The 23,649-nt window shown below is 37.2% G+C and overlaps 1 protein-coding gene across 1 annotated transcript in view; it reads left to right on the plus strand.

The window, feature by feature from the left end:
- The window catches only part of SPOCK3 (SPARC (osteonectin), cwcv and kazal like domains proteoglycan 3), a 171,729-nt gene that overhangs the window by 93,639 nt on the left and 54,441 nt on the right, over window positions 1-23,649 (plus strand). Inside the window, exon 6 of the mRNA XM_069855785.1 lies at window positions 20,945-21,059. Coding sequence (XP_069711886.1) covers window positions 20,945-21,059 — 115 coding nt within the window. The remainder of the gene's footprint in view (window positions 1-20,944; window positions 21,060-23,649) is intronic.

The following is a 23,649-nucleotide window of genomic DNA, read 5'->3' on the forward strand; positions in this document are numbered from 1 at the left end:
CTATTTTAACCTCATTATTTCCTGTTCTGTCATGTAGGAATACTGTATTCTAAATATTCCTATCGGCAGAAGTGACCCTTATGGCTTCTCATGGTCTGGTCTGAAGCAGATGTATAGAAGTATATAAGTAATGATGAGATGAAGATATTTTTACATGAGTTGATGTGTTAAAAGTGAGAGTGTGCTTCTCAAATAGTATGATGATAAATTAGTGGATTCAGTAAATGCACTGTGCTTCCATTCCAGTGCATTATCAGAGCGGCAGGCAAGTGCAATAATACACATTATCCAACCTCTATGTCCCTTACATGCATAGAATCATAGACTTATAGAAGCAGGGACCAACTCCCACTAGATCAGGCTGCTGAAGGCCCCATCCAGCTTGGCCTTGAACACTTCCAGGGATGGGGTATCCAAGGCTTCCCAGGGCAACCTATTCCAGTGTCTTGCCACCCTCATCCTGAAGAATTTCCTCCTTATGTCTAGGTTTTCCCCTCTCCAATTTATAGCCATTCCACCTCATCCTGTCATTACAAGCCTTTGTAAAAAGTCCCTTCCCAGCTTTCTTGTAGGCCCCCGTTAGGTAGTGGACGGTTGCTATGAGGTCTTCTTGGAGCCTTTTCCAGGCTGAGCAACCCCAATTCTCTCAGCCTGTCCTCATAAAGGAGGTGCTCCATCATCTTTGTGGCTCTCCTCTGGACCTGTTTCAACAGTTCCATTTCCATCTTATGTTGAGGATTCCAGAACTGGACACTATACTCCAGGTGAGGTCTCATGAGAGAAATAGAGGGGCAGAATCACCTCCTCAACCTGCTGGCCACGCTTCTTTTGATGCAGCCCAGGATATGGTTGGTCTTCTGGGCTGTGAGTGTGCATTGTCAGCTCATGTCAAGTTTCTCATCAATCAGCACCCTCAAGACCTCCTCCGCAGGACTGCTTTCAGTCAAATCATCCCCCAGCATTTATTAGAACCACAGATTGCCCTAACCCAGCTGTAGGACCTTGCACTCAGCCTTGTTGAACATTATGAGATTCACACAGGCCCACTTCTCCAACTTGTCCAGATCCCTCTGGATGACACCTTGTCCTTCCGGTGTGACAAATGCACCACTCAGCTTGGTATCGTTTGCAAACTTGCTGAGGGTGCACTCAATCTCACTGTCTGTATCATTGATAAAGATATTAAACAGCACTGGTCCCAGTAAGGACCCTGAGGGACACCACTTGCCACAGTTCTCCATCTCGACATCGAGCTGTGGACCACTACTCTCTGAATATGACTATCCAACCAGTTAATTGTCCACCTTACCATCCACCCATCAAATCCATATCTCTCCAATTTTGAGAGGAGAATGTTGTGGAGGACCATGTCAAAGGCTTTACAAAAGTCCATATGTATTACATCCGTTGGTTTTCCCATGTCCCCTGCTATGGGACATGTCCCCATCATAGAAAGCCACTAGGTTGGTCATACAGGACTCACCCTTGGTGAAGCCGTACTGGCTGCCACTAATCACCTCCCTGTCCTCCATATACTTCAGTGTAGCTTCTAGGGGTATCTGTTCCATGATCTTCCCAGGCACAGAGGTGAGGCTGACAGGTTGGTAATTCCCAAGATCATCCGTTCTACCCTTTTTAAAAATGGAAACAAGTTACCCTTCTTCCAGTCACCAAGGACTAATGATGTAGATTGATGTAACAAGAGCTTTTGCAGGGTGTTCCTTTTGTCTTCTGCTACCTTGTGCCAGTAGATTTCAAATCTAAGTTTGTGGCAGCAAAAATGCAAAAAAAAAATAAAAATTAATGACTGCAGAAGTTCTCTATTAGCCTATAAATATTTATTTTTATTTCTTTTCAGTGATGTTATGATTTCATATTCTATGCTGCAGTTGCCTCAAAGTAGAGGTCTTTACAAGGGTATTTCAGGAGCAGTGGTTTCAAAAACTGACATAAAGACAAATATTTGTATTCCTTTACTCCAGGCAAAGTTTAGTTTCATTGTGTCATCAATCCAGTAGGAGATTATATTGCATTTTTTTTTCGTATTGTTAATTCATTTGTCAATGACTGTGGCAAATTGTAGAATATATTTTCTGGAAATAAGTCAGTAAATAGTAATGGTATTGTAGAACAGAGCCAGGCAGTTGTCAGATAGATGCTAGTTTGGGAGTATGCCCTCCGTTTTCCGGCTAACCCCATGCATATGTGTGTTTGATACTATATAACTATAGATATTTCATACGTCTTTTTTTGCTTTGGAAAAACAAAAGATTATATAATGGCTAGACAATGCAGAAAGAAAGGTTAAGTTCTAAACTAAACTTTTCCAGAATCAGGTAAGGATGTTTTATTTCCCATTCATTTACCAGGCCAGGTTAGCTTTACTGTGTTCTCAGCCCACAATTAGTTGTATAGAGTCAGTGCAAAGGAACAGTAGCATATGTAAGATATTCATTATTATCATTATAAGAAGTGGAAATAAAAATATTATGTGCTGAAATGTTGACTAATGAAAGTGAACATTAATTATTATGCAAGAAATTCAGTATAAAGAGATCCTGCAGTTTCCTTACTAGGGTATTGGTATAAACAATTTTTAGTTAATAGCCTCTAAATATTGCTGCATGAATTTTACTCTTCATTCATCTAGTTTTACCTTCTGCACTTCTCGAAACTTGGGCACTTGAAAGTGCATTATTCATTTTTACTCTAGGAATTCGCCAGCAGAGCAGTAGCATAGGGTTTTGGTTACCCCTGTGTATTTGGCACCACATCATTCTTGTGACCATTCTTCACAGTCACTGTTGACAGGGCAGCTTTTGCAGAGTGTCTCTAACTTCATTTTTCCTGGGATTAATAGGGAATTAAGGACATGGATTGCAGATCAGAAAGCATGTTTTGTGGCAGCAAACCACGTCCTGCCATTATTTTACCAAGGGATGCAACTCACTGCTGTACCACATGTAATGAGTGTCATTGTTTGTGAAATGATGATGCTCAGGCTTGGATGTTCCTGTTGAAACAGTTCTCCCATATTGTACTATATCATAACTAGGCCTTCTGAAAAATGGCCACAAACTAAAAAAATGTGGACATACATCAGATGAATTGTCTTTTGTGTGTTTTTTGAATATTGAAATTACAGCTCTGTTGTTTGGTATAGTAGGCTGAAGTTTTCTCTCTTGATGTTGTCAACAAGTATTCCTGCTGTAACAAAATATAACCTTAAGTAAGATCAATAAGCAAAGCTTTGAGTATTTTCAAAGGAAAACAATGCAGAAATAAATTAATCTTTAAAATATGCCCATTGCCCCATAATTTTATTCCGGTATCATCTTGGCAGTAAGTTCTGAATCAGTTTTATGGTTAGCAACAATTTGCTCAAGCTGGTTTCATACTGACCGTGAAATTTTTATGAAATATTTTTTCTACTGCTTATGAAAACTTAGTGTGATTGATGACATCCCGATAGGTATAAATAGCAACAAAAATAATCTTTTGCAAAAATAATGGACTTAAAGTAGAAAAAAAACCCGCACAAAATCTCACCACCAACAAAACCCCCCAAACAAATCATGATCAGCCTTCCTTCCACCCAGCCATCCTACCACCCCACCCTTTCCCCCACAAAAAAGAAAGCCAAACAAAAAACTCATAACAAACCTTTCTTGAATGAGATTGACCAGCAGTTGGTGAGATAAGATCTTGCTTGATTCATCCATTGACTATGTTATATCATGATAAACTGAACTTTACAGAAATGCTGGAAACTCCTTGTTTATTGTTTTAGTACTTTTAGAAGGCTAATAATTAAAAAAATAAGGAAATGAGATCATGGTTTTCCAGCTTCTGCCATCAATGGGTTTTGCCAGAATATAAAATAAATAGCTGCTAAAACTGCAGAGAATGGACATGGTAGCTTGGATGACAAATTACTTTGTAGAACATTCAATATTTTTAAATTCTGAACAGCTAGGTACTTCTTAGGCAGGAATGACATATTTATACAAGCAAGGCTTGAATTTTGTTCCCTTTTTTCATTTCCAGAATACTATGTTTGTTTAAAATAAAATTATATATTGGATTCATATTAAAATATGCGTAAACTTTAATACTTCAGCAAAACAAAAAAATGCTATTTTATGGACTAGAAAATATTTACTTAAGCCTTCATCTCTTTAATGACTTTACATTGTTTTTTGAAACAGTATTAAGTTTTCTCTAGAATAGAAACAATCTAGGATGGAAGGACAAACCGGTGAAAAAATAGGATAAATAGGGTAAAGTAAAACAAATGTCAGTATTTGTTAAATTAGTCTCATATCACAGCAGCAGTATACTGATAGAAAATAAACAATATAGGGAGAACTCAGATTCAGAACCTATTCATGAAAATCTAAATTTATATGTTACCTGTCAGATAGCTAGTAAAACAAGAAAAATCAAATTGCTTAATGTTGAGAGGATAGTTAAAGATTCAGATTTCTCTAAACTGCTAGGTCTCATTAGAGACATCCATATTATCTGGAGAACAGGGTTTTTCAGAATGGTAGCTTTAACCAGTAGAGGCTAATCTTTTGAAAATACTATTTAAAATCTAGTAAGTAGAGTTAAAATAATCAGAATCATTTTGGCCCAAGACTTCTTTTCCTGGAGAGTGTATCCACATTTTGTGCAGACAGGAATGCATATGAGCTGAACACAGAAGCTGCCACTGGCATAGTTATGCTTGTGGTGTGAATGATGGTGAGGAGAAAACAGTTCTACTGGAGCATTGTGATAATAAATAATGTTTTAAAATTTGCATAGTTTTTTAAAACATTAATGCACCTGTGAAAACAGTGGAGAAGACAGTGATGATCTGTGTCGGTTGCAAGAAGGGGATCAAATGAGAAGATGTTCTCAGATTTAGCCAGCAGAAGCTCATCAGTGAGCATGGTTTCAATGGAGTGGAAGGATAAACAAGGTAGTAATTGAGGAGGTAGCTACATAAGCTAAGAGGATTTTTCTGATCTCGGAGGCTTTTGTTTGGGCATTTTTTTTTTTAAACAAGTGTAAAAGAACTTTCTTTATAAAGGAAGACAGAGAGCGGTTAAAGACAGTGAGCATGAAACAAGGTGAAGTCAACCTAGGGATCAAATGTTGAGAGTTAGTAGCAAACTATCATAAGAATGGGATAAAGAAGATGAGATTGAAAGAGGCAAATGGCCACAAGAAAACTGGCTCTGGTCTTGGCCCAGGGAAAACATTCAAATATTACTGTAATAATTCTCTAAAAGATGACCCCCAAAGAGTGTGCCAGTGTAGGGAGATTGTATGTAAAATGCACGTAAGCACTTACTAGAAAGGAAGAAGTTTTGTGGTGCATGGTGTATTTTTGTTCTCGTGTCTCTGACTGCCCTGCATGCCACCCTGGGCATGTCATTCCTTGCTCCTTGGAAGATTACTTTCTGTGTCCCAGGGGAGAAGGAGAGCCGTGGCCACCTAAATTGTCCTTGTACACAAGGCAGCACTCTGGATATGTGAGGAAGTGGAACAAAATGTAATAAGAAAAGATATTTCTCATTTCGCTATAGATAAATGAAGGGGATGATTGTATTTTTTTTCAGAAAGCAATTTCTATCTTTCTCCGTATCACCAGTGTTCCATTGGAAGTCAGTAAGTTTAGATCCTTAAAAGGGATCATTTCCTAAATTTATCCTGTAAGATAAAATATGTAGCTACACAGTGGTACCTTAAAGAAAGAAAAGCCAAAAATCTCATTTAAATGCCTGCTTTTTTCCTCTGTTATTTTCTCTTCCAATGCACCATTTGTTCTTACATGTGTGCTTAAACGAGATATCACTTTGCACTGCACTGAATCATGGGATCTTGGGAGTTTTTTTTTCCCTTGAATATGACTCTCTGTCTCCTCTTAGTCACAGTGGAATTTAAATACATGTTTATCAAGTAGCAGTGAATCCATGGATTATTTTGTTTCTTTAAAGCAGCCTATTCCATGTACCACGTGTTATGGAGAGTTATAATAAAAGTATATTGGTGCCAATTTCTTTCCCATTTTCTGCATCTTTGATTTCCTTTGATATATGTTCTACTTTTCCTTTTAAGAAGGAAAAATGTACTTGACATTACTTAGCTATTTTGTTTTCTTTATGAACAGAATAGTAAGCATTTGAAAAGATACAGAATTGTAAATGAACAAAAATTTAGTAGAAAAAATGTAATTATTCAAATTATTTTTTTAGAACTTGCAATTAAATTTAGTAATAAAATGGAGCAAACTGTTTAGCTTCTAAAAAGGCATTCTTACACGCTGTTGATATAGGTCACACTTGCACTTAGCAAGAAACTGAAATAATCCGTATAATCAGGTGCTGTATCAGAAATTTAGACCAGCGGTACTATAAACTAGTTATGGTGTCCCAGAGAAAAATAAAAGCTTCAGTCCTGGTAATTTAGCAGATGCCAATGAGGCAGAGTAGCTGTAATATTGGAGAGTCATCTTCCAGATCTTTTTTTTAATTTGTAATTTTGAAAAGCTCACAATGAAATATTATAAACATGAACCAATTACTATGTAGGTATTTCACTGAAAACAAATTCCATCAGGTTTTTTTGAATATTCATTCAAATTTTCAGGATTTCTCATGCTCTAATGCCAGTATATTAAGTTACTTAAGATTCCCTGCTTAGAATATATATATAATGTAGAATTTTTAAATTATTATTGCAAGAAGGAGGATGTTTGTGTAGTCTTCTGTTATATACATACTAATCTTATTTAATGGGTTTTAAAAGACAAATTTAGCATTCAGCATCGTGATACTAATCAAATATATGTTATCATGGCTCAGACGTATTAAGTTTATGGCAGTAAAGTACTACAGTTGTTCAACTAAACCACAGAAAACTACTGGGATACAGGTTTTCCGATGGGATGCCTGGTAGCTACATTCACTTCCCTTTCAAAATAATGTCACTTTAAATCACCCAAAGCCACATATGGAAACACACATCCAGAAGTTTCTGGGTTGTGTGAATTTCACAATGCTGGGTGTTGCTGTGAAGTTTGTTTTCACTGCAGGAATTCCTAAAGCATTAATATACATCTGCCACCCTCCCTCTTGGGGAAACAAATAAACAAAACCCAAAGAAGAAACCTTGAAGAACTGAAGAGCTAATGTTCAGAAATGTTCAAGATACTTTAGCCATCTCTCAAACAAAATCCTTAAGTTTCTTTTGAGAATACAGAGTCCTTCAGGAAACCTGCTTACTTTCTACCTTCTTCACTTTTCGTCAGGGGTGTGGTTGTGATCTACCCCTACTTCAGCTATTTGTAGCAAAGAAAAGAACTGTCCAACCTATTTGTTTACATGTTTAATGACTTTGAAGGTGTTTGCTCTCTGCTAAATTTACGAGCAGCAAATAATAATAGACATTTTTAAACAATTTAGGACATTACTTGCTCTGCTTGCTTGTTTTTCTGTATTAATCTTGTGATCAAAGTGAAAGAAGTGGACGTACTCTGGGATGAGATCTTGAGTAAGCAAACAACAACAACAAAAAAAAAGGAAGTAAAATCATCTAAATCCTAAAAGAATCTGGACATTGATGAGACCTGAGAGACAGATGGGGTTCTGAACAATATGACTGAGTATCAAAGGTAGATCCTTTGTCTAATAGCAAAGTTTCAGAAAAACAATGGAACATCATAGGCCACCAAGGAAGGGAAAAATAACAGTTTGTGTAGCAAATTTGCCACTCCAGCTCTTCCTTCAGGACATGGTGTATGAAGACTTGGCTTTGTGTTTTCCTGATTTTAGTCCATATGTATCTAATGCGGAAAAGGGAAATCTTTTGTATATTTTAGAAACAGAACACTTAACAGCAAAAAAGTAAAAAGATGTAGGCACAGTTGTGTGTATTTCTACACAAGATATGTTTCTAAGATCACTAAAAGACATATGTAATTGTCAAGAAAGTAGATCTGAAAATACAAGAGAATTCGGAAAGGAGAGTTTATCAATCAGTTTAACCCTTTCTTCCAACAATGTTGCAAGGAATGAAAATATACCTTCCAGCTTGTCAGAATACAGCAAACACTGAGCAATAATGCAGGGGCATTTCGTATTTGTTCAGCTTGCACAACACACCATTTTAGCTTAGATTCTTAGCAACAATCTCACAAAGACAATCAATCTTGTCTAAGTTGGAATCAGAACCTCCCTTTAAGTCCCTGTTAACAGTTAGTAAGATTCCCGAGACTTGTATATATACAAACAAGTCAATTTTTTAAAGAATAATTGATTGACAACTCGTGTCTAAATAAACATTTGTTGGTGGCTGGTGATAAGGTGCTGTTTGTGAAAATACATTGAAAGTCAAACACGTGAGCATTGAAAGGAGCAATATGCAGGTAGAAATATGTAGTTAAGCTCAAAGTATAGAGGGATGCTAATAATAAGCTTGATGTTAAGACATATATTTAGGATGCATAACATAAAGGCCTGACCCTGATGGAGTCCAAGGTGAGGGGCAGAGGAGGATGGGGCCCAGCCTCTTGACTGATCCCAGAAGTTCCTATCACATTTCCCCTCCAAATTTTCCCTTTGTTTACATTTTTATACTAACTTGCATCTTGAGTGACTGAAGTCATTATATCAAACTCTGGTGATTGGTGGAGAAAAAAATCCTTGCTTCGCTTGCCAAAACTTAACTATGCATGTCCAGTAGTATAATTTAAATGTCTTAGAAACTTGAATGGGATAACCCAGCATGGACTAAGTAGGTCCATGCACATTAGTTTTATTACTTTAATTTTTTTTTCCTGTAATAGAAGACTAATGAGCACTTCCTTTAGATGCTATTTTAGCTCACATATAACTTTATAAATATTTCAACTTAGACATAATTAGATATCTAATTGTTTAATTAGTAATGCAATCAGCCAGCGTGGATTAGGAAGCCATACCACATTAAAAATACTGTGATAGTGCATTTTAGTAAGCAATAAACAGATTCTTTAGCAAACAAATCCATGCTTTTACGAGCCATTTGTGTCTTATTATAAGGCTTTATAGTCTTTCCATTACTTTTATTTCATCATTGCCATTACTCAGAAATTTGCATGTCAGCTGGAAATAAGTAAAGATTTTCTTGGCTGATTTTGGACCAAAATAGCTGGTTTTAAGATGATGGTTTATGAGATTTAAAAGGTTTTGCTCACATTTTAAATTTTTCTTAGAATATTAATAATAAGCAGTATTTCTTACTCTATCTCTCAAGAAATCTCTAAATTACAAAACTGGGAATTCTAGTGATGAGGTACATCAAGGATCTCATGTACATACAGTGCTGAGAGACATTCTGTGCAACTGCAGCTTGAGTCTGCTAAAAATGATTAAGAAGTTTGAAACAAGGAGCCTGAGAAGTGCTGAAATTTGGGCAAGATATGGGTGAGAGCTCTGAATAAGAGCCGTAATTGTAGACTTAAGTATATACATGTATATGTCAGAAAGAGAATTTTTCTCTATTTAACATGCTTACAAGAAGCTGTCAATGTATTTTCAAACTGTATCAGTGTTTATAATTTTGGAATAAGGTAAAATCAGAAAGAATAACATAGGTGGGAGTAATATGGTCACGTATTTTTACCCCTTTTGCAAATATTTTTAAACAATCTCAAAAAAATTTTAATATTATTTTACATTTGAAATATCTTTGAGTTTACAGCATTTAGTGTCTTCAAAAGTATTAATTTGGATATGAGGTAATGTATTACACTTTTTTTTAAACAAAAAATGAATAGAAACATTATTATTAATACTTCTTAATTTACTGGAAATAGTATGTTTCAAGGGGTTTGTTATTCAGCATTAATTAGGCTTGAATTCTCATTTGGTGGTGTAAAATATTAGTTTACCTGTTGACAAAATGTACAGAACAAGATGATGAGATATATATTTACCAAACTGAGTAGATGCCTAAAAATTCAGATGGCTGATTTAAAAAGCAGGTAGATCCTTAGAAGGATTTTCATACATAAGCTCCCAGAAGTCTCTAAGTATGAAAGCAAAGACAGGTAAGTACCTAATTTAAATAATCCCAGTAGACATCTATCTGCATGTTTCTGTGCCTTAATATGTTTTCTAGGGTGCCTAAAAAAGATTGAATAGCTAGTTGACCTGATTTCAGGCTTCCGTTTTATGCCCTTGCACTGCAGTGTGTTGAAGAAAACAGGCAAGAGCTATAGTGGTGAACGAGAAGAAAACTGTGCATGCAGATACTCATTTTGTCATTTAAATTGCTTTCTCTGGTTCTTAGCTTTATAAATAACATATCATCAGTTCTCTTTCAGCCACAAAAGATATTCTTTGCTCCGGGTCTTGGTTCAACAGGCAATGTCCTTTGTTCTCTGGCTAAAATGCTAGTCACGTCTTTATGGTTAGTATTTTTAAAATGTTAGTTTCATTTTAAAAGTAGTACTTACTTGCTGGAAAGCTTTTTACTCGAGCTTCTATTGTTTAGGTAAGTAATACACAGGATTAACAGGTTACTGATTGGACAATCTGTAGATCTGAATGGCACTTCGTGGATAAATTTGCACATTAATGTTTAATTTCTAAAGCATGAATTAGTTGAAAGTATGGTATCTTGGCATTATATCCAATTGATTTTAGTTTGAAATTGTGTACTGTAACTGCTAGTGCCTTCTTGGCTGCTTTTTGTTTAGAATTATAAAATCATGGAATCATTTAGGTTGGCAAAGACCTTTACGATCGTCGAGTACAACCATAAACCTAACACTGTTGAGTCCACCAGTAAACCATGTTCCTAAGTGCCACATCTACACATCTTTTAAATGTCTCCAAGGATAGTGACTTGACTACTTCCCTTGGCAGCCAAGGAATGGCACAATAGTTTCAAGATTAGGTTTACCACATTAATGTCACTAACTCTGGCCATATTTTGACTTCCATTTAAGTCGACCTAAACTGACACCACTTCGCAAAGAAGCTGTAAAAGCCATTGCCTGGAACTGGCCACTTGCAAACAGTCCTTTACCTCTGTTCTGTGTTCTGTATCAAGTAATGCTCCACATATTGAACTGGACCTGAATAATAACCTGATCAGTGCTCACTCTACCCGCCCCACACCCATGACTGGTGACTGGAATCGCCAACACAGTTAAAACATGCCGTAGTTTCCTATGTATTTCACTTTAGGAGACTGAAGCCGGAGGCCGTAATTTCACTAGCAATTTGCACAAAATACAGTAAAAGCAACATTTTAAGCAGGGGAATGTAAGTTTTATGAAATGGGGATGAAGTGAGTAAATGGGAAATGTGGATAAACAGAATAGCATGAAATGAAGTTAAAAGCACATGCTACTGAATACTGGTAATCAGAGAATATCTGTTCGACTCTTAAAGATGCTGGGTTCTAAAAAAGGAGAGAAAACAGAGACCTCTGTTGATGCATGAATATGGAGTTCCACAGGAGATTTTTCTATCAGTAAGACACATGATGTTACTGGAAGAAATATTTAACACCGAATTCATTTATTCTAACATCTGTCTTTGTGGTACTTTAGCAAAAAGCTCTTTTCTCAGAGATCCTGTTGTTTGCATCCTATAAAAGTCTCCTAACTTCACCTATTTATGATCATCTAGAAAACAGAGAGCTGTGAGCTTTTTTGTTAGGAACGTGTAAATTTGAGGGGATATTCCAAATTTTCTTCTCTTAGCCATTCTGTTTATTTGTACTTTAACAGCTAGGTTTCTCTGCTTGACCTATGGACATTCGGTTGGTAGGCAGCAGCAAAGAGGTCTGCAATGTACAACTTGAAGACAATGGTGGCAATAATTTGGAATTCTCCAATGCCTACTGGTATCCCCAGCTGCACCTGCACGAGGTCACTTATTCTCTTCTGTACACTGGAAGGTGTGGTTACAGCTGACTAAACAAGGGTGTGGAAGAGTTAAGGAGTCAGCACTAGGGCCTCTTTCTTCGCTTTTACTGGCTAGTGTCAGAATCATTATACATGGCCAGTTTGTCATAATAAGAAAAAAAAAACCACCCAGAAAAAAACCCCTTACCTCTTTTCCTATGTGGATGTTCATATTCAAATGACATATTCATAGCATGTGAACTAATAATTATCAGGTGAATATGAATTTATTATTCATCAGTGTATTTTTTCTTAGAATTAGATAGCATGCCCAGTTTAATTTTAAATGCAAAAAAAAGTCATGAACCTCTACAGAGCTCTCATTATTCAGATAAGGTACAATTAAAGGTGCCAGTTACCTTTCAAAGATGAAACATTTTTTTGTGGTTGTGTAAGTATTAGTTATTGGTTGTTTAAAAAGCAATTTACTTAATGCTCAGCATTAAATGTGATAGTGTTCTAGAAGGCATTGCTGTAAGCATCATATACCTCAGCGCATGAAAATTTCTAAAAGACTAATTCACATTCTACTCATTCTTCATCTAATACTGTGAACATATAGGCTGAAAGAAAGGAGGAACCAGAGAAAGTATCTACAGACTGCATCTGAAGACACTTGGTGCATGAGCTTATGTTCCTTACTTGCTGGAGAAGTCACATGTATCCTCATTACTTACCTTTAGTTAGTTTAAAAGCGATTAGATATTGCTGGCAAGATAGTACTACTGTGAAAAAACTATGTTATCTTGCCACTGAGGTGGTAGCATTCTCAGAAAGGGACAGAATTAAGTCTGTAAGAAAAAGCCAATTGATACAATGCTGGGAAATGTCGAAGTTAATGTTGCACAAGCGTTGTTTTTCTTTTGGGGCAGACATATTATGCAATCTTCACTTAATTTTGTTGCCATTTCTTCCGCAGTCTATTCACTCACTTAACACAGAATAGACATACCTCTGTTGTACCTAATCAGTAAAATGTTTTCTCTGCTCTTTTCAATACAGTTTTGTGTCTTTTTAGTACTGTAGCCACACAGTTAAACTAAATTCCTTATCTGCTGTAATATGCTTTTATTCCCTGTAGATTTTGAGAAGTCTGCAAATAGTAACTAATTTACACTGTCTCACACACAGTCTTTCTGTATAATATGAGCATGGTGTTTTACAAGTACAAGGTAGTTCTGCAGATAGATGGAAGAAAAACTTATTCCAAGATTTGGTTGTCCAATTAACCGATTGGTTTTTTCATGTTTCACATTACAAAGTATTTATGTGTTTAATTTTTTTTTCAGTTTATCTAAAAATATTTAGCATGTTCCCAAGTCAGATCTTGAGTTTTGAAGAACTCAGGAGAGTGGAAATACACTCAGTACCAAACAGAACTTTTATGAACTAAGTTATCTAAGATCCATGGACGAGCATAAACATTATTTTCCTTTTCTTTAATGAACTCTCCCTAGTTCATTCAGTATTCATCTTTCAGTCTTTCCAGCAAATGAGCAAGATTTATGCAAGCGATAGTCTCTTGACAGTGGTTCATTCCCAGAGAAGGTCTATCCTGTACTTTTTGATTGAATAAGCTTGATGCCATCTGGTCCACGCATTTTCTCAAAGCAAGATAAACTATACAGGTGTCATTCCTGACAGATATGTCTAATCCTGGTTGTAAAGACAATGATTAAGATTCCATAAACTTCTCCAACACTTTATTTTAATAGTTCATTATCCTTATTACTAGAAAGTCTTCCTAGTGTCTAATCTGAAACTTCACTGCAGCAATTTAAGCCAATTATGTCTTGTAACATTCATCATAGTATTCATTTCAGGTATCTTTCAGATGGCTTTTACCTACTTGACAGGTGTTATGTGAATCCTATTTTGTCAAGACTGAGCATCCCTATTCCTTGGGCCCTTTTCTTGGGGACTGTATTTCCCAGGCCTCTGATCATTCCTATTCATCCTTTCTTTGGACTTTTTCCAATTAGTTCCTGCCTTATTTGAAACTTTGTCACATAGTAGGACGGAGTGCTCCGTTTTAAGTGCTGCCAAAGCTGTGTGAAGTTATTTTACGTGCTTTGTAGGTTGCAGTCCTATTTATATATCCGTTTATGGAAATGCTTTTAAAAAACATTGAATTGTTGATAGTGATCACTAGATTTTTATGTATTATTTTTCCTTTGGAATGGATGTCTAACTGATTTTTCCATAGCTTGTATTTTAAATGTGATTATTATGTCTAACTAATCAAAGAATCACAGAGTTTGAGTTGGAAGGGACCTTAAAGATCATCCAGTTCCAACCCCCCTGCCAAAGGCAGGAAGACCTCCCACTAGATCAGGCTGCTCAAAGCCCCATCCAGCTTGGCCTTCAACACTTCCAGGGATGGGGCAACCACAGCTTCCCTGGGCAACCTGTTCCAGTGTCTCACCACCCTCATTGTGAAGAATGTCCTCTAATATCTAATCTAAATCTCCCCCTTTCCAATTTAAAGACATTCTCCCTCATCCTATCACTACACTCCCTTGAAAAAACTCCCTTCCCAGCTTTCTTGTAGGCCCCGTTCAGGTACTGGAAGGCTACTGTGAGGTCTCCCTGGAGTCTTCTCTTCTCCAGGCTGAACAATCCCATCTCTTAGCAGAGATGCTCCGTTCCTCTGATCATTTTCAAGGCCCTTTTCTGGACCCATTCCAACAGTTCCATATTCTTCTTATTTTGGGGATTGCACAACTGGACACAATATTACAGATAGGGTCTTATGAGAGAGGAGCAGAGGGGGAAAATCATCTTCCTCAACCTGCTGGCAACGCTTCTTTTGATGCAGCCCAGCCTATGGTTGGCCTTCTGGGCTGTGAGTGCACTTTACTTGCTCATGTAGAGCTTCTTGTCAGCCAGAACCCCCAAGTCCTTCTCAGCATGGCTGTTTCCAGTCACATTGTCCCTCAGCTTGTACTGAAACAGTGGATTGCCCCGACTAGGTGTAGGACCTTGTTCTTGGCCTTGTTGAACCTCCTGAGGTTCTCACAGGCCCACTTCTCCAACTTGTCCAGGTCCCTTTGCATGACATCCCATCCTTCTGGTGTGACAACTGTACCACTCAGCCTAGTGTCATTTGCAAATTTGCTGAGGGTGCACTTGATCTCACTCTCTGTATCATTGATGAAAATATTAAACAGCACTGGTCCCAGTATGGACCCTGAGGGACACCACTTGCCACAGTTCTCCATCTAGACATCAAGCCATTGACCACCCTTCAAATCTGTATCTCTTCAATTCAGAAGAATGTGCTGTTTTCTATATTGAATTACATTATATTTATAACCTATTTCAATGATCATATTTTTCGTTGTGTACCTATCTTCTGAAGTTATTCTAGCCTCTTCAAAGTTAATTAGGATGTCTTTTATTTCATCTTCCAAGCCATTAATGAAAAGACCATAGTGCTAGTTTTGTGACTTACCCTTGCCAAAGTCAGTGAAGTTGATTGCCATTCTCTGAGGATCACTTTCAACTGGTTTTGTACTCATCTTACAATATGAGCACACAGATAGAGTACTTCGCAGTATGGCTTACAAGACCGCAATGGAAGAAAGCGTGACAAGCATTGGTAAAATCATGGTAGTTTCAACCTAAGATATCTCTGTTATGTTATCTAGAAGTTCCACAGAATGTAGCTTCCATAGACTGAAAGTAGATCTATTATGATTTGCTTAATAACACCCTGTAGCATGATTGGTCTCCTTTCTTTTTCTGGGTACTCAGAAATGAAACTTAAAAGCTGTTTGGTTGTTTTTCTATAATTTCTGAAGTCTTTTCCTTCCTTATTTATTTGCTTCATCTTTCATTCATTTCCAGTCTAATAGTACATCTTATGTCCTTCACAATTTTTTAGTGGCTATAACTTTGCTCAGTCGGTTCTTGAGGTGTTCAATAATGTAAATATCAAATTCAACTAATTATAAATTATATAAATCTAAATATATTCTGTATCTACTTTTTCTGAATATTCTTTATGACTCAACATAGAGATTTTATTTCTATATGTGTGACAGTCATGCTGATGTATTACTCCTTTCTGTAGAGGTTTCTTGTGCATCCAAAGTCATAAAAAAATTTTCAGAAGACACAGGTTTTATCAGTGCCCTTGCCATATATTCATGATATGTGTAGTCATTGACACTTGAAAAATTAGGTCAATTGGTAACAGAAGGATGATCTGGGGATTTTCTAAATGAAAATGTATGATATTTACCTGCAGCTAGATTTATCAGTACAAAGGAAGCTGGGATTATTCGGAACTTACGTAAGAAATAAAGTGTATCCTGTTCTTGCATTCATGGCAATCAAATGCATGAAAAAATTAAGGGGGGTGTGTGTGTAATTATTTTGCCTTGGAAAAGTAGGTGAATTTGCTCCATTTTGGGCCAAAGCTAGGCGCTTTCTAAGTGCAATACACAGAGTTCTGTTTGGTGGCCTTTGACAGGTAGCTGCTTGGGAATGGAAGATGGCAAAGCTTAATGAGATGTAGTACTGTTGTTTAGTCTTTCTAACTCTGTAACGGTAGTTCTAGGAGCAGGGCTCATGTATATCAAAATAGTATACACTGTAGTAGTTATATAGAAATATAGTATATATTTGAGTTGGAAGGGACCTTAAAATATAACTATTCTCATTACTGTAATAACAGTAAAGCTGCATGAGTCACGTCTAAAGATGACACACATTCTTCAGTGTCCTTCCCACAGATTTTAATTGCTTGTCTCTAGTTCACTAAACAACTACTTTGAGCAGATGTATAAGAATATTTGTTGCATTTAAGACTGAACAGGTTTCTAAACAGGCAGAATATGAGTAAATGAACTACATTTTTCTACGAGAATCTTGACAGTACAAAAATGAGGACTGTTTTTATCTTGAAATATATTGCTGAGAGACCCTGACGTGGTACATATTCTTTGTATGTGTTGAAATTTTTTTAAGCACTGTACAGCATGTTGCTCTGAAGTCAGAAATATCTATTCTCCTGTCTTGAAACAAAATGTGTAAAAATTCAAATGGTTGAAGCATGAATCAAACATACCAATGAGACACTATGAAACTTCAGTGTATTGAACTTATATGCTAAGAGGAAAGGAAAACCAAGATCAGAAGATAATGCGCTAAATATATATTCAGAAGCAAAATGGCAATTTTTCATGCATATAAAGGATTGTGATGAAAGCAGCGCAAGCAGTTAGCAGTTTATAAAACCAATATAAATGAGGATTATTGCAAAATTCAACAGATGAGATTCTTGAAAATTTCACTATATCTTTCTCCAACTAATAAAGCCAAATAAATCAGAATTATTTTATTGTGATATATAACGTAATAGTTCATGTATTTTCCTGCTGTTTGAACTATTCAGATATTTTCGTCACAAAACAAATTATTTCATCAATCATGGAATCATAGAATAACCAGATTGGAAGAGACCCACCGGATCATCGAGTCCCACCATTCCTATCAAACACTAAGCCATGCCCCTCAGCACCTCGTCCACTCGTCCCTTAAACACCTCCAGGGGAGGTGAATCAACCATCTCCCTGGGCAGCCTGTGCCAGTGCGCAATGACCCTTTCTGTGAAAAAATTTTTCCTAATGTCCAGCCTAAATCTCCCCTGGCGGAGCTTGAGACCATTGCCTCTTGTCCTGTCCCCTGTCACTTGGGAGAAGAGGACAGCACCCTCCTCCCTACAACCTCCTTTCAGGTAGTTATAGAGAGCAATGAGGTCTCCCCTCAGCTTCCTCTTCTCCAGGCTAAACAACCCCAGCTCTCTCAGCCGTTCCTCATAAAGCTTGTTCTCCAGCCCCTTCACCAGCCTCGTTGCTCTTCCCTGGACTTGCTCCAGAGCCTCAACATCCTTCTTGTGGTGAGGGGCCCAGAACTGAACACAGTATTCGAGGAGTGGTCTCACCAGTGCCGAGTACAGAGGGAGAATAACCTTCTTGGCCACCTGGGCACGCTGCTGGCTCATGTTCAGTTGGCTGTCAACCAACACCCCCAGGTCCCTCTCCTCCAGGCAGCTTTCTAGACAGACTTCTCCCAGTCTGTAGCACTGCACAGGGTTGTTGTGCCCCAAGTGCAGGACCCGGCATTTGGCCTTGTTAAACCTCATGCCATTGGACTCAGCCCAGCAGTCCAGCCTGTTCAGATCCCTTTGCAGAGCCTCCCTACCCTCCAGCAGATCAACACTTCCACCCAGCTTAGTGTCGTCTGCAAACTTGCTAAGGGTGCACTCAGCGCCTTCATCCAGGTCATTGATAAAGACATTGAACAGGGCTGGACCCAGCACAGGGTTGTTTAGCCTGGAGAAGAGGAAGCTGAGGGGAGACCTCATTGCTCTCTATAACTACCTGAAAGGAGGTTGTAGGGAGGAGGGTGCTGTCCTCTTCTCCCAAGTGACAGGAGACAGGACAAGAGGCAATGGTCTCAAGCTCCGCCAGGGGAGATTTAGGCTGGACATTAGGAAAAAATTTTTCACAGAAAGGGTCATTGGGCACTGGCACAAGCTACCCAGGGAGGTGGTTGATTCACCTTCCCTGGAGGTGTTTAAGGGACGAGTGGATGAGGTGCTAAGGGGCATGGTTTAGTGTTTGATAGGAATGGTTGGACTCAATGATCCGGTGGGTCTCTTCCAACCTGGTTATTCTATGATTCTATGATTCTATGCTATGACCTTGCACTCTTTGACTCAGATATCACTGCTTGTGGCAGGTATTGTGCATTAAGTCTTAACATTTGAAAGGGCAATGTTATTGTAAATAGAACCAGCAGAGAAATTTTAAAGAAAAATAAAAGGGCTAATCTCACAACTCCTATCTATTGTGTTAGTTAGAGCAGCTTTGAAGTATTTCCTAGTTTCTTCAGCAACATCTGAGCGAAACAAAATAGAAGCACTGGAGTCTGTAAAAATAATCTCTCAGGGAAAGGATTAAACAAATCTTCAAAAGATAGAAGTGCAAACCCTTGTTTGCACTATTCATATGCTGTTTCTCATTAAATCCAACCTGAAATCAGTTTATATGTCCAGGTTTAAGTGGTGGTCTTCTTAAGTTCAGTCACCGACAGGAGTAATCAAAACCTAAAGCACAGGTATGTGTAGATTTGACTCTAAGGTAATAAGATTGAACAATAAAAATTCTCAGATCTTAGAAATAGGGAAAATATCTCTTTTCAACAGAAGCATGTATTAAGTTTGGGCTGTAATCCATTCTACTAACTCTGATGATTGTTTCAAGTATTAAAATATGAATTAGGTCATGCACCATCTGGAGAGAGGTCTGGCAGGCATTGTGGCTAATGCGAGCAGTCTCCTGTACAGCCAAATTAATTGTGCAGGGATACAAAAGGTAGTCAGTTGTTTCATAGTCAACATAGGTAGAGCTGTTTGGTTTGCATCAGTTTTCTAGTCCTTGGCTATGCTAGTGCTATTTGTATAGCTTTCAATATGAGCTGATTTGTTGTTCTTTTTTAGTTAGAATTAAAAGATTACTTTAGCCTCGTTGTCCTTTAACCATGCCTTTTTGACAAAAGGTAGCGCATTAAGAACTGAACTACAATGATGATTTTATGCAGATACACAAAATTTTAGGTATTCTTTTCTATCTTCTCATATATCTTATTTTTGTTATTTGCAGTGGTGAAAAAAGGTGTTATTTTCAATACAGTGATTGAGCTCAGCTTGTCCTAGCTAAAGAACTACATAACAGTGCAACAGGGTTAGAAGTCTGGCTACATGAGAGGCTGATGAAGTTCTGTGATTTTGCAGTGCTGATATTTGCATACTAGCGGAAACCTCAAGTGCAGTCTTTTAGGAGACTCTTTTATTCTTATATAGATACAGCACTCCCTTTACTCATTTTTAGGAGAGAGGAAGAGAGCGGGAGAATCTTTAAGGGTTTGCCAGTAATGCTTATAATTGTATAGTAGAAATGCATTAAACTGAACTAAGTTACTGAAACAGAAAATGAGTCAGGGAATATAAGGCACAAATTCTGATGAGGTCATTCTTCTAAAATGTTGTGTTGTGTGAAAAACACTTCATATTTTTATTTGTAACTTGAACAGGTTTTCTGACTCCTACACTTTTGTGTCCCTTACCTGACTAATGAGATTTCTTCCGTATTTTGTTTAAAGATGAAGTGTTCTCTGTAAGCATCTTCCTCCTTTCCTTTCTTTTCTGAAAAAGCTCTTAGTATACTTAACTTCCTGTCCCTCTTTGTGTTTTTCCTGATACTGCCTTGGCAAAATGTCTGCAGAAAGATCTGTATATCAAGAGCTTTTCTTTTCAAATAAAAGTCCAACTTTTCAGTAAGAATGATGTTTTTGACACTGTTTTTTTTTTTATACATATGTGGCCTTTAACTGTATTATTTTTATTTACTTGAAGTAGCAATTCCATTTCCTGGTTAGATTTAGTTAATTTTTGTTATTTTTGGGGGGGGTTTTTTGTGTTTTTCAATTGGAGCTATAAGTATACAGAAAAGACTGTCAAATGGAAAAGACTCACTGTGCAGAATTACAGCAGGCAGTTTTCCATTTAATTTGTTATTGATTTTACTAGGTTACTGTCAACTTACAGGTAGAAATTAAGTAATAAATTCTGTAATTCACTGTTGATCACTTCCTATCAGTAATTAATTTTGTTCCCTTGTTTATTATAGAACTAATGCAGTCTAATTCTGTTTAATATGCATATTTAAATCAGTCTAACACCGCAAGTGCATTTATGCTTGAATTGAGCCTGAAACTGCAGCTAGGTTAGGGAACAAAAACTTTGTGCTTTTGTTTAATCTAATTCTTAGTACAAAGGCAGCATATTCTGCAGAAAAAAATTGCTAGCACCTCTGTCTGCGACGATTTAATCGCTTCATGAAAGTTTGCTTCAAGATAATTAGAGCTACAATTTTTAATGTAAAAGTTCTTTATATTAATGATAGTCATTCTCTCTTCTTACAGTGCAAATTAGAATATCAAGCCTGTGTCTCAGGAAAACAAATCTCAGTGAAATGCAAAGGACGTTGCCCTTGCCCTTCTGACAAATCCACGAATGCAGGCAGAAATGATAGGAGAGGTGAGTGATGCTGATTTTTATGATATTTTAAATAGATCATTTCTGGAAGGAAATAAGATTTTGTTCACAGAGAATGCAGTGATCACAAGCATTATTCTTGAATAAAACCAGGTTTATTTTATTCAAGATTGGTTTTGCAGTGGGTTTTGAAATTGTGCCTGCAAAATGTACAACTATTTTTTAGATGCAGCTGTTATAGAATGAGTCATTGTTCTTTTATTACTCTTTAATTGCCCACAAGGTGCTTATGGCTGTACTTAATAGGAAGAAAAAGTCATTCCTTTCTCCTAGTGTTTTCAATTGAACATTCAAGAAAACAGAAAAAAGGAAACTTAAAATGTCCTTGTTACTGCTCATACGACAACCAGTTGCACTTAAAACTATGGAACTGTTAGTAAAGGCTGTCATATAAAAGTGAGTTCTTTGTTTGAAAAGTAGATAAGAATAAATCAGCTTCCCTTTAGAGATTACGCAGATGAAAAATACAGTTGCTTTTCACTGTGTCTTAGCTATTGGTGTAGCTGCAGAAAAAAAAGTGTGGCTAAGCCTATTTGTAGTTCAGTGACTCCCAAGTGACTTTGGAAGGTTGTTGTTAAACAAAACAAGGTATCATCTTTGGTGCTCCTGAATGGAGAGCCATCCTAGCATAAGGTTTTAGGCTACCATGGACCTGAATTTGCCAAGCTACTGCCACAACACTTTTTTTCCCTAGTTCAAAAAATGAATGTATGTTCCTTTAACAATGAATAGAGATGACCACTGCAAACGTCAAGCTGTGTGTAGGCATACAAATTAATTAAAAGACTTCTCTGAAACACTCCTTTAGGTCATTTTTTTTGTCTTGGGCAATATAATTGATTGTGTAGTTAAATATAAATTGAATATGTGTAATTAAATATTCCCTATGCTACAACTCCTCTGCAAAATGATACAGCTGTGAGGCTTTTTAAAGCATTAATTTACAGTTTCATCTTGTGACTGTAAATAATCTGTCATCTGCTCACGTTGCCAGCCTGACTCAAAAACACTGGAGGATCCAGTCTTATATGATTGATGTGACCTCTTTGATAAGACTTAATGCGATTGCAGTTTTCACTAGGAACAATTTCTGCATCTCCAGCATAGAAGTGGGGATATTTGCGTAACAGTGACCATGAAATGAAGTTAAGATAATGAGTTATTGTAACAGAATGCAAAATTTTTTATAACTTTTCTTGTAAGAATACAGTTATTTCCTTTAGATGGAACTCTGTTAAAGTTTTTTTAAGTTCTGTATATAGAATCATAGAATCATAGAATAACCAGGTTGGAAGAGACCCACCGGATCATCGCGTCCAACCATTCTTATCAAACACTAAACCGTGCCCCTTAGCACCTCGTCCACCTGTGCCTTAAACACCTCCAGGGAAGGTGAATCAACCACCTCCCTGGGCAGCCTGTTCCACTTCCCAATGACCCTTTCTGTGAAGAATTTTTTCCTAATGTCCAGCCTAAACATGTTAGTTGATTAGAAATTTGATGAAGCCGAAGTGGCAAAGTAAAATTAGTGCTCCAGTTTCAGGGATAACTTAAGTGAGGGTTTCCTGAAATACATCCCATATCTAAGAGAGTTTTACGTTTTTTCCCAGACTGATAAATTCTCCTGAATTTGGGGGTATCTACGGAGCAATGCACGTCTATGAACTTCCCCAAATTAGTCTCAGTGTGGAGCTCCATACACCTCTGAGAAGGAAAATTAAAGCAATATTGAGAAAAACAGATTGGCTTCTTAAAATGTGTATGAACCTAATTATAAAATCATAGGGAAGTCTTGGTTGAAAGCGAACCCTGATGTGCATCTAATCCAACTCTCTGATGAATGTGTGAGACATGCTCGGGTGTTGTGGTTTCTGTGAAAACACCTCATTTTAGTGATACATTCAGTAACATTGAAACTGACCAATGTGCAGGAGCTGCTACCTTGAATCAAAAAATGAAAAGGCTAAGAGCTTGAGCTAGATGTGTATGTTGGTAATAAAACAAAACAAAACATACAAGCAAAAAAGGGACCCAGTAAAATGAAGATCTTCTCTTGTCTTATTTTTGTTTCAGTTTAAAGAAAGCAGTGAGCATCATGTAAGCTATAAACTACAGCAGGTGCTCCAGTAAATTTTAAAAAGTGAAAAGAAAGGAAACAAAAGAAAAACAAATGGTGTGCTGCCATAAAATACTGGGGAAATCTGAAAAGCATGTGAGGCAGTCAGTGTTAGAGGAAAAGATCATAGAAAGTCAGATATAAATGAAGATGGGCAGTATGAAAGAAAGGGGTGGATTAGGGAGTAGCATAGAAGCAGAATGAAAAAGAAAGTAAATCAGAATGAAAGGGAAGCATCACTACTACAGAGAAGATGTTAAGGGACAAGTAAGGAAGCACTTATAGTACCCTGTCTTATTTTCCAGGCATAGTTATTACCTCATGCCCTTATCTCCTTTTCAAATATGTGTCAGTATTTGAAGTATCCAGGTCATACTGGCTTGCACAGTTGTGAATGTCAGGATTCCACTGAGCTGGAATCTGCAAGTCCATAGTTTCCTAAGCTTTTCTGAGTCT

The sequence above is a fragment of the Phaenicophaeus curvirostris genome, chromosome 4 (assembly GCF_032191515.1).
Source record: "Phaenicophaeus curvirostris isolate KB17595 chromosome 4, BPBGC_Pcur_1.0, whole genome shotgun sequence".
Lineage (NCBI taxonomy): Eukaryota > Metazoa > Chordata > Aves > Cuculiformes > Cuculidae > Phaenicophaeus > Phaenicophaeus curvirostris.